This window comes from Cupressus sempervirens, chromosome 9 (assembly GCF_028749045.1).
Source record: "Cupressus sempervirens isolate cs-2001-9-10 chromosome 9, ASM2874904v1, whole genome shotgun sequence".
NCBI lineage: Eukaryota > Viridiplantae > Streptophyta > Pinopsida > Cupressales > Cupressaceae > Cupressus > Cupressus sempervirens.
Genome location: NC_143126.1, coordinates 199451959 through 199462343, shown reverse-complemented (window position 1 = coordinate 199462343; position 10385 = coordinate 199451959). Strand labels below are relative to the sequence as shown.

Genomic DNA, 10385 nt, shown 5'->3' with positions numbered 1-10385 from the left:
CCACAGGTTCAATACGATCACAAGTGCCCATACCGCCACCCAACTTAACCACCAACTCCTAAATTTTTGGACATCGTTGTGTTGCAAGTAAGGCAGTCTTCGTAAGTTAAATAAAACACACTCAAGATACAAATGTAGAGGCAGTAAAAAGCCATCATAAAGCCACAAGGTTTCTCGAAGCCCGAAACACCTCTTTCCATGACAAGTATTAATTGTCCCTTATTTTGTTGAACTTAATTGTTTTATCAATTTGTAACTTTGTCCTTATTATCCTACAAATATCTTACCCCTTTAAAATCTTTCTTTATTTTAATAAAAATTATATAATTTAAATTTTTTAACTACTTAAAATTTAAATCTAAAAATAACTAAAATAGATTAAAAAATAAAACCAACCTTTTAGAAAATCTAATTATTCAATTACTATTTCTACTTTTTTTTTAACTGTCCCATGATATTTTTCATGAACTTGAAACTTTATATATATGAAGAGCAAGTGCTCCGGAATTTTATATTTATTTTATATCTAGGATCTTGTCTCTATATCATTGCATTATCTCTCATATTTAAATAATAATTGTCTGAGAAAAGATAGAATAAACTAATTGAGTTTTGCTGTTATAATGGAAGAGCGATTGATGCGACCTAACCTTTTTAACATTTCTGTTGATTCATATTAATATGGCCATACGCATACGTATTTCTTGAGAACAAGAATTTTGACGTATGCATTTATCATCGTGGAGAACAAGGATTCTTGGCGTATACATTTTCCTTCGCCATTTCTATGCATTGTGAAGACCGCCTGTAACGCTGCATTTCATCTTTGAACAAAATATAAGCGGAGTTATCAAGAATGCATCTCAGTTCATCATGCTATTTATATAGGGAGTTTTGTGTAGTGATAATCATTACACTTACAATGGCCAACTTTTACATAAGCTATCTTCAGCTCTACATGCTTTTCTTTCTGCTAATAATTTATGCCCAAATGTTATGCTCTGCAGGTCAAGATGCAAAGGTATATTTTTGTAGTTTGTGATTTTCTTATTTTATAATATTAGATTTATGTTTCTTATTTAAACTGTGAAAAAAGCTATTTTATGATCAATATTTCAAATTACACTATACAAATAATTAGAAAACTATATTTTTTATCAATTATATTTTACTAAATACGGAATATTTGCAACAATATTTCAGCTTTATGTGGTCTACATGGGCAGCACTCCCGCGCAAGAAAATGGAGAGCCTTATACAGCAGGAGTTTCATTGCACCTTGAAATGCTTCATACTGTGCATGGAAGGTTATAATATATCTTATATATTATTAAATAGAATTGTGATTAACAAATGAATTGTGATTAACAAATAAATTATACATTTATTTTGGTGTAAAACGTTGTGATCTGTTAAGTTCAAATAGAAGGGGGCTCCCAACCAACCAGAAAAAGCATCAAGTCATTAAAACAGTTCAAAAAGAATTTGATTTGTTATTATTATGGTATTATGAAATTTAACATTCTTTATTATTTGTAGTTGTAATTTTAGCTGTAATTGATTGTTTTATTCACCTCTTTGTGTAAGGTTTTACGCCTCTGATTTATATCTGTGATTAAAAAAACTTTTCCATGATTATAAAGATATTCTAAGATAATTTCATATAATTGTAATGTTGTTATTAAAGTCGGGAGGCAGCAGAGAAGTCATTGAAGCATAGTTATGGAAAGAGTTTTGGTGGATTTGCTGCCGTGCTTTCTTCATCTCAGGCCCAACAGCTCTCGAGTAAAAGAAACAATTAATTAATTTCAATGGCTATTTTTCTTATTATTTTGAAAATATATACAGCCCTTTAATTGATATACATATGTGGTGTATAGATATGGATGGGGTGGTCTCAGTGTTCGAAAGCAAGAAGCTGAAAACCTTCACAACAAGATCATGGGATTTTATTGGCTTTCCTGCATCTGCTCAGAGAAACAATTTGGATTATCAGAACGATATCATCATTGGTGTTTTGGACACAGGTGAAATTATCAAAACAAGGAAAGCTTTCTAGTTGATAGAAACTTTTTATGGACTTCTGAACTTCCATTTTAATTAAAATTTGAATTACAAAAACTATTTTTATCATTGATTGTAAAAAAAATGTAGTTTTATCATTGATTGTAAAAACAATGTAGTTTTGTCATTGAAAAGACTAGTTTTACAATTGACTTTATAAAAAAAATGTTCTGTTGTAGGAATATGGCCAGAATCAGAAAGTTTCAGTGATGCTGGATTTAACCCAGCACCATCTAAATGGAAGGGTGGATGCAAGACAACATCAGACTTTACTTCCTGCAACAAGTTAGACTCATTCATGCTCTTTTTTGTTATTATAAATAGTATTAGTAATTCATTGAGTAACTTATAAAATTTATGTATAATTTTTTCATATATTGTGAATGTCATTAATATATATGTATGATTTTTTATCTTAGTTTCTACTTGAATCATAATATCTCATAAGTCTATATCTCTCCTATTTATCAAATCTATATACGTTTCCACCAAAAATTTAAAAAAATTAAAAACTATACACCTTTTCAGTTCAATTTAAATTCGTTTGTAACATTGTTTTTCATATGCTAAATTAAGTTTGTATTATTTGTTTGTTTTAATAAAAATAATTTATTGCACCAATAAAATTTTAAAACATCTTTAAATGTAGAAGTAAATAACCTTCCACTTATGTAGCTGAAAATGTGGCTAATTTATTAGGAAACTTGTGGGGGCAAAGTATTACCGTAGTTTCTCAGATGATCCACCACCTGAAGGAGATTATTTGTCTCCAAGAGATGGAGATGGCCATGGCACACACACCTCCTCTACTGCTGCTGGAAATCATATAAACAATGCAAGTCTCTTTGGAATTGCTCAAGGAGATGCACGAGGTGGGATCCCTGGTGCAAGAATTGCTATGTACAAGGTTTGTTGGGCTGATGGATGTAGTGACGCAGACATTCTTGCAGCATTTGATGATGCCATATATGATGGCGTAGACATTATTTCTGTCTCACTTGGCATAGATTTTCCTCTTGACTACTTTGAAGATGCCATTGCAATTGGATCATTTCATGCAATGAAGAGGGGAATTTTGGTATCAAATTCAGCTGGAAATTCAGGACCTTATAGATCTACTGTTGCGAATTACTCTCCATGGTCTCTAACTGTGGCTGCAAGTACCGTGGATCGCAAAATGGATGCTGAGCTTCTTTTAGGAAACAACTTGTCTATAGAAGTAAATATCTCTCCTCTATGAAAAAATTCTCCTTGACTTTTTTTTAAAATGTTTCTTAATGCCTGATTTCAATTGTGTTTAATCTCTATAGGGAATTTCTGTAAACACATATACTATGGATCAACCATGGTATCCTTTAGTATATGGAGGAGATGTTGCTAATGTATCTGGAGGCTTTAGTTCTGGCGACTCTAGGTAATAGAAATATTTTGTATACAAATTTTGAAAGATAAATTAAATTAAAGGATAGTATAGGAAAATATTATTTTTCTCACCAATGAAAGGAAACTTTTTATTATAAATAATTTATATTTTGATAAGGAATTTTATAAATATTGTTTTGTATTTTTAATTTTCAGTACCTGTGCTTTAAATGCTCTGGATAGCACCAAAGTGGAGGGAAAGATTGTGCTTTGCAACTACACTGGTGACCCACCAGATTATTCAGTTTTTATTGCTGGTGGAATTGGTACCATTATTGTCTTAGATGATTTTAATGACACGGCTTTTATTTGGTTAAACCCTGCAACTGTGATAACGAATAAACAAGCAGAACATGTATTGTCTTACATCAACTCTACAAGGTAACTATTTTAAATGGATACTTTATAGTAATCAAATAGATATGTTGGTAACCAAAGTGATTGATAAATTTTTATTTTTTTCAATTAGCTCTCCTGTTGCAAAAATTAAAAAAACTACAACTCCCAAATCATTGGCACCCATTGTAGCTTCTTTCTCATCCCGTGGCTTCAATCCAATTACTTTTGACATTCTCAAGGTAATTTTTTTTCTTCATGATATCAGATTGAGTTTCAAATCTCACATTTTATCAAACATAATTTGTGTAAAAAATAATCTAAAATGTAATTAAAAATGAGATACAATATATAGTAAATATAATTATTCTGAGTCAAAGAACATAATATAATCTTATAACATGAAAACAAATTATCATTCATAATCTTTAGTATTGAAAAAGATTGTTATAATGATTCATAATTTAATAGAAGAATGTACTGGTTTCAATAATGTTCAATGCATAAGTTATCTAATGTATAAATTGTTGAAAAACAATTTAAATAATATAACTTAATTGTAAACTTTTATTACGAAGTCTCACCATGTATCTTTCTATGGTTAGCCTGATATTACAGCACCAGGAGTGGACATTCTTGCATCATGGCCAAGAAATGCTTCACTTACTGAAAACAGAGAAGATACAAGGATCTCTGACTTCAATATAATATCTGGAACTTCCATGTCATGTCCACACACAGCAGGAGCCGCAGGATTTGTTAAGTCGTATCATCAAGATTGGTCTGCTGCTGCTATTAAATCAGCTCTAATGACTACAGGTAATATATACTATTCACCTCTTATCAAACACTTTCATTGTTGCTAAAGTTTTAATTATTTCTTTAAAAAAAACAATTTTGTTAAAAACATTATGTTTAAAAGTTTTCAAATCTACCTTTAACAATATGTATTATCATCCCAAAAGATCTTTCATAATAGAAAAGGAAAATTCCTATATTTAAAATAATAGATTAAAATACTAACACATATACTTAATTTTTCACCTTGGAATGCAGCATTTGTAATGGATCCAACATTGGATCCAACTGGAGATGCAGAATTTGGGTATGGGGCCGGGCAAATAAATCCAATGAAGGCCATCAATCCAGGGCTTATCTATGATGCAGGAGTAGATGATTATATCAATTTCCTTTGTAAGGAAGGTTACAATGATACCACTTTACGTTTCATTACTGGAGATTTCAGTACTTGTGACTCCATAGAACCATCTACAAATGGAGCGCGAGAACTAAACTACCCTTCAATAATGGTTGCTACTAGTCCAGGGAAAGCTTTCAAAGCTGAAATACCTAGAACTGTTACCAACGTAGGAGATACCGTGAGTACATACAAGGCTATTATATATGCACCCTCTGGAATAACTGTAACAGTTGTACCAGATACACTTTCATTTTCACTCCTAAGCAATAAGTTGTCATATAATATCACAATTGAAGGTGGATCTATGCCTGGTGACACATTAGTTTCAGGTGCCCTAACTTGGAGTTATGGGAATTACACCGTCAGAAGCCCTATCACTGTCTATGCTCTTTCCGATAACCTAAGTAAATAGGTCAACATGCTATCTTTTTCGTCAGGCATCCATATTTGTCGAAACTGATTTATGTGCTCTTGCATAGATTATTTGCATTTTGAATAATATTTCCCAGAGTTGATCAATTGACAACTCGGACCTAGATAAGTTCTTTGGAAATGAATTTGTAGAGTGACATTTCTTTGAATACAATGTACGATGGCAGTTATGTTCTTGTATAAGCCTGAATAATCAGGGAAGACTGCATTATAAACTTGGTACTATTGAAATTGTAGATGTATTTTTTAAAGAATAAAATCATATTTTATATTAATATAATTAAGAGAGAGACCATAGGTTAGGTTAAGAAAATTAAATTCTAAAAATAATCTAGATATTAACACAAACTAAAATTGTGATTTTATTCTTAGGACGTACCCCTCCGAATGCTACTAGCTATATGTATTATATATTATATAATATATCTTAAGAAAGTTAGAGGTATCCAGAGTTTAATACATGTTAAAATTAATGCCTTAAATAATCTATTAGTGTGATATAATGATGAGTCATAGTGTGTTTTATTTTTAAAAAAGTAGACTAAGGGTTTGAGTCTAAGTAACAATGGCTAAGTACTTGCCTTTAGTTCTAGCAAAACTAAAGTAGAAATAATTTAATATGTAGCACAGTTCTCATTTTGATTTAATAAATTTATTAATATATTCATTATATATTTAATTTATATAATGAAAATAAGAATATAACTTATATATGATTTTAACTTGATTTAAATAATTTATTATAATTTATTTCTATGTACTTGCCTTTAGTTCTAGCAAAACTAAAGTAGAAATAATTTAATATTTAGCGTAGTTCTCATTTTGATTTAATAAATTTATTAATATATTCATTATATATTTAATTTATATAATGAAAATAAGAATATAACTTATATATGATTTTAACTTGATTTAAATAATTTATTATAAATATGATTTATTTTATAAATTTAAGATTTAAAGATAACATTTAATATAAATTTAAGATTTAAAGATAACATTTAATATGAAAAATTAATTTTATTTTAACATAAACTTATTAGTAATAGTAGTAGCTATATTATTTACCTAAAACATATTTTATTAAATACTAGGTTATTTATTATTATTATTAAGATTAATTATTGTTACGTTGTGAGTAGATTCGCAAATTACCAATGCATTGTAAACTCTTGTCCAAATATTAATGCATAATTAATATATAATAAAATTATTTTATTTAAAATATGAATGAAAATAAATTTATGTTATAGTATACTATATTTAAAATATTTCTATCTAAATAAGATTTTTAAAAAATATTCTTTTAAAGAATTTAAGATTTTATTTTTAAAAAGTATTTAACATCAAGTTTGGGGAGAAATATGGAAGAGTTATTAAACTCTCCATTATAGGACATTAAATGATTTAGCCAATCAAGTCACTAATAAATAATTTATAAAAATTATCAACTTCATAATATAAAATATAGAGTGTATAAGAAGTCAAAGCAATGCCAATTTCTAATTGTGTGATATGTTTATGATTTTAGGAGTTATTCAAAAAGTGATACAATAGTACTTAGCCTTGGCAAGTACTAATAATATTGTATTGTTGTAGGCCATTACAACTAAGCACTAGAAAAGTCAAGCTCAAAACTCAAACAACCTAGTCCTAGAACAAAATTCAATAAAAAATCATGTACACATAGTTTTAGTAGTATCCCATCTAACTATGCTAGAACCATTACTATCATTATAGTAACTAGAAAAGATTGAGAAAGTTTTTCTACCTATACAAGAGTGGGGATTAACCACATACATATAAGTATTAAAATAGTGTCTCGAAATTAAAAGCAACCAAGTCTAAATTGAAGCAAAAAAAAGTACTATAACAGAAACAAAAATTAAAATAAAAAATGAAAGGAAAATGATCTAAGCATGCTCAACATTTTCCAAGTCTCCAACCAGTAATTTGATGTCCTCCACCCAATTGATGACATCCTTCAGGCTCTTCACCTCCTTGTAGTTTTCATCCTTAAGAAGACTAGCCTTCTTAAGTTTTCTCTTTCTAGTAATGGTACCAAACATTGTCTTCCTCATCATTTCCTTTTGAATCCTACTAATAGAGGAAACCACCACCTGAGCTTGATATCTTTTATAGCACTAGTGAAGTATTATTGAGGATATCAACCTTATCCTAGAGCTCTATAATCTTAGAAGAGAAGTTCTTTTCCATACTATATATCTTGTTTTGCATGGTGGTCCAAAGGTTATCTTTTTCTAATTGACCTCTTCTTTCGACAATTTGGGCAACTGGACCTCCTCTTGAATACCTAAGTCAACTTCAATATGAACCTCTTGGGAGTTATGTTCCTCATCTTCAGTCTCATCAACCTCTTTTACTTCATAGTGCTCATCTTTTGTGGAGTTGTTACCCATTTTTTCTGGAGTTCCCTCCATCTCAATGCCCTAAACCTCTTAATTCTAAGTATCCAAGGTTTCCTCCTTGCTCTCTTCCTTGTAGTTCTTTCCTTTTTTTTGTTTCTCAACCTATCTTATCTTCACTCCCCTATATCATATTGGATTTAGGTTTTTTATTTCCTTCATCACTCTCCAAGTTACCATTTGAATCCTTCTTGTCCACTTCTATGATTTCCTCAAACTCTACTCTTTTTGGGGGTACCCACATGGGTTTCCAATAAGAGTTACTCCTCTAGGAATTGATTTTTAGCCTTACAATCCCCAAACTTTAGGACCCACTTTTTTAGTGATTGGATTAGTTTTTTGGGGATCTCTACCCAACCTACAATGATGAGAATAAACATGATGATACATGACAAAAATAAGCCCTTGGCAAATAGGAAAATTATCCTCATTAGCAATGCTATTAACCCAAGAAGAGAAAAGAAAAAAAAGAACATTAATCATCTTAGAAGGCCTTAACATATTAAGTAGAGGGAAATAATACTCATCGTAGGTTGTGAAGAAACCTTCTCTGGTAAAATATTTCATCTACATACAAATGATAGAAAAAGGGCTAGGGAAAGAGAGGTTCTCATACCAAAGCTTAAATGAGCACACTCGATAAGCACACAAATTATCTTTAAAGTGACTACCGAGCACTCCTCCAAAGTAGTCACCGAGCAAACCCAAGATGCTCCTACATCAAAACCTCACACTCCCAATAGTCACCAAGTCTTTGTGTCAAGAGTTGGAAAATTTGGGAAATAATAGAGTGTTATGGCCACACATTACAAGGATGTAATTATCGAGCCCAAATTTTTTGAAATAGTTCTAGATTTATATTTCTGTAGTGATTCCCTACAACTTCTTGACTCAAAATGTTTAAAAGGGCCACCCATAATGTATGCTTTTTCAAAAACCTAGTTTTGTTCCTCTAAGTTAGGTTCAATATTTATAATACACTACTCAATAGTTTCACTATGCATGATAACTTCTCTCTAAAGCCAAGACAATTGAAAAGGCTTCTATGAATATGCACAATAAAGAATCACCAAAAAAATAAATGAGGTGAAGGAAAATAATTATAATGATATTTATTAAAATCCCATCCCCACTAGATCTACTCTCCTTGTTTCTTGAGGTACAACTATCAACTAATTTAATAACTTTCCAGCTGATGATAGGACATTTTTAATTAATGAAAGAGCTTGGCTCAGACTTGTCGAAATACATTTAAGCAATTTTGTCTCTTTTTAGGTGCATGTATGATGAAACCTTTTTAAGATAAACTTTAAGAGAATTTATGCCACATCATTTTCCTTCACAATAACCCTCACCTATCATCTTACTAACTTCCTTGATTCCTTGTTTGATCATTATTAACAATGCCTTTTTGTTCTCGAGTGCATTTCAAGGCAACAACATAATTCCAATCTTCATAGGATAGACCCCAGGTTGCCAAAAAATCCACAACTTAGTTTCGTTGTCTTAAAGTGTGTTGAATCACCACTTTATTGAAAGATAGAAGACATCTTCTACAACCAGACATCAAACTATATAAGTTCTATAAGAATCTAACTTTATTATGTAATATGTGACTATATTTTTTTTCCATAACTTTTGAACATTTTGATTCCATACCACATAACTATTCCCTCTACATGTAGTTGTTTGTGTTTATTCCTAGACTCTTAACAAATCCCAAAATCATATTCCTCTAGAGTCATTGATCAGACCCCTAGCTCCTTCTATTCTTGGGTTTCCCTTCAAACAACCATCCACATTACACTTAAAACAACCTTCTTCTAGATTTTTTCATCTATACTTTTTCCTATTCCATAAGCTTTTCCACTTTATGTTGATAAGGGTATTCCAGTTCTGTTTGATTCTCAAGTCCACAATCAACGAAAGTTATAAGTTTTGGAAAAGTGGCATTATTTATATTCTCCTATGATTCTTTTGATAATATAAAACTTGAATATAACATCCTTCTTTTCTTCTCTTAAAGTTCTATTATTTCTTTATTTTGAGGTACATCAGGGAAAGTAGGTAAACTAGCCTCCAAAGTTTCCATGAAACCACTTGATGAAAATGGGAAAAATCCATAGAGAGATAAAGATTCATGCAATGTTATTAAAAGTGTAGTCACGCTAACTTGTAATCTTTATTTAATTTAATCTTATTTTCAAATATAGTCCTTATATTAAGATTTTATTATTAGATTAAATTTAAGTCTTAATATGGAATTATATTACATTATTAATGAACTTTACGTCAAATAATATTATGTAATATTATAATATCTTATATATTTTTATCTAATTTCACATATATCTTTTTTAGACCTTATTTATATCTATTGTCTTATTTTTTAAATTGGTGAATCCATAGCTTCAACTATAGTATTTACTACAACTTATTATTTAAATTGAACTTTTATTTTTCCATACTTATTTTTGATTAGTTGTTTCATTTTTACTAGTGGT

General features: G+C 30.0%; 1 protein-coding gene across 1 annotated transcript; it reads left to right on the top strand.

The window, feature by feature from the left end:
- The first annotated feature begins 1212 nt into the window (after positions 1–1212).
- On the top strand, positions 1213–5435 carry LOC149538174 (cucumisin-like). The gene is made up of 10 exons (XM_089802427.1): positions 1213–1307; positions 1688–1785; positions 1881–2027; positions 2244–2349; positions 2764–3283; positions 3375–3478; positions 3643–3867; positions 3956–4064; positions 4428–4641; positions 4879–5435. Exons 1-10 carry the CDS (start codon positions 1219–1221, stop codon positions 5433–5435), a joined length of 2169 nt encoding a protein of 722 aa, XP_089658553.1. The 5' UTR covers positions 1213–1218.
- Positions 5436–10385: the final 4950 nt, after the last annotated feature.

Bases quoted from the DNA above. Each gene is read 5' to 3' on its own strand.
- LOC149538174 (XM_089802427.1), top strand. From the start codon at position 1,219: ATGGGCAGCACTCCCGCGCAAGAAAATGGAGAGCCTTATACAGCAGGA. The intron at 1,786-1,880 runs GTAAAAGAAACA...TGTGGTGTATAG, and splicing joins TCAGGCCCAACAGCTCTCGA to ATATGGATGGGGTGGTCTCA. The intron at 3,868-3,955 runs GTAACTATTTTA...TTTTTCAATTAG, and splicing joins TCTTACATCAACTCTACAAG to CTCTCCTGTTGCAAAAATTA.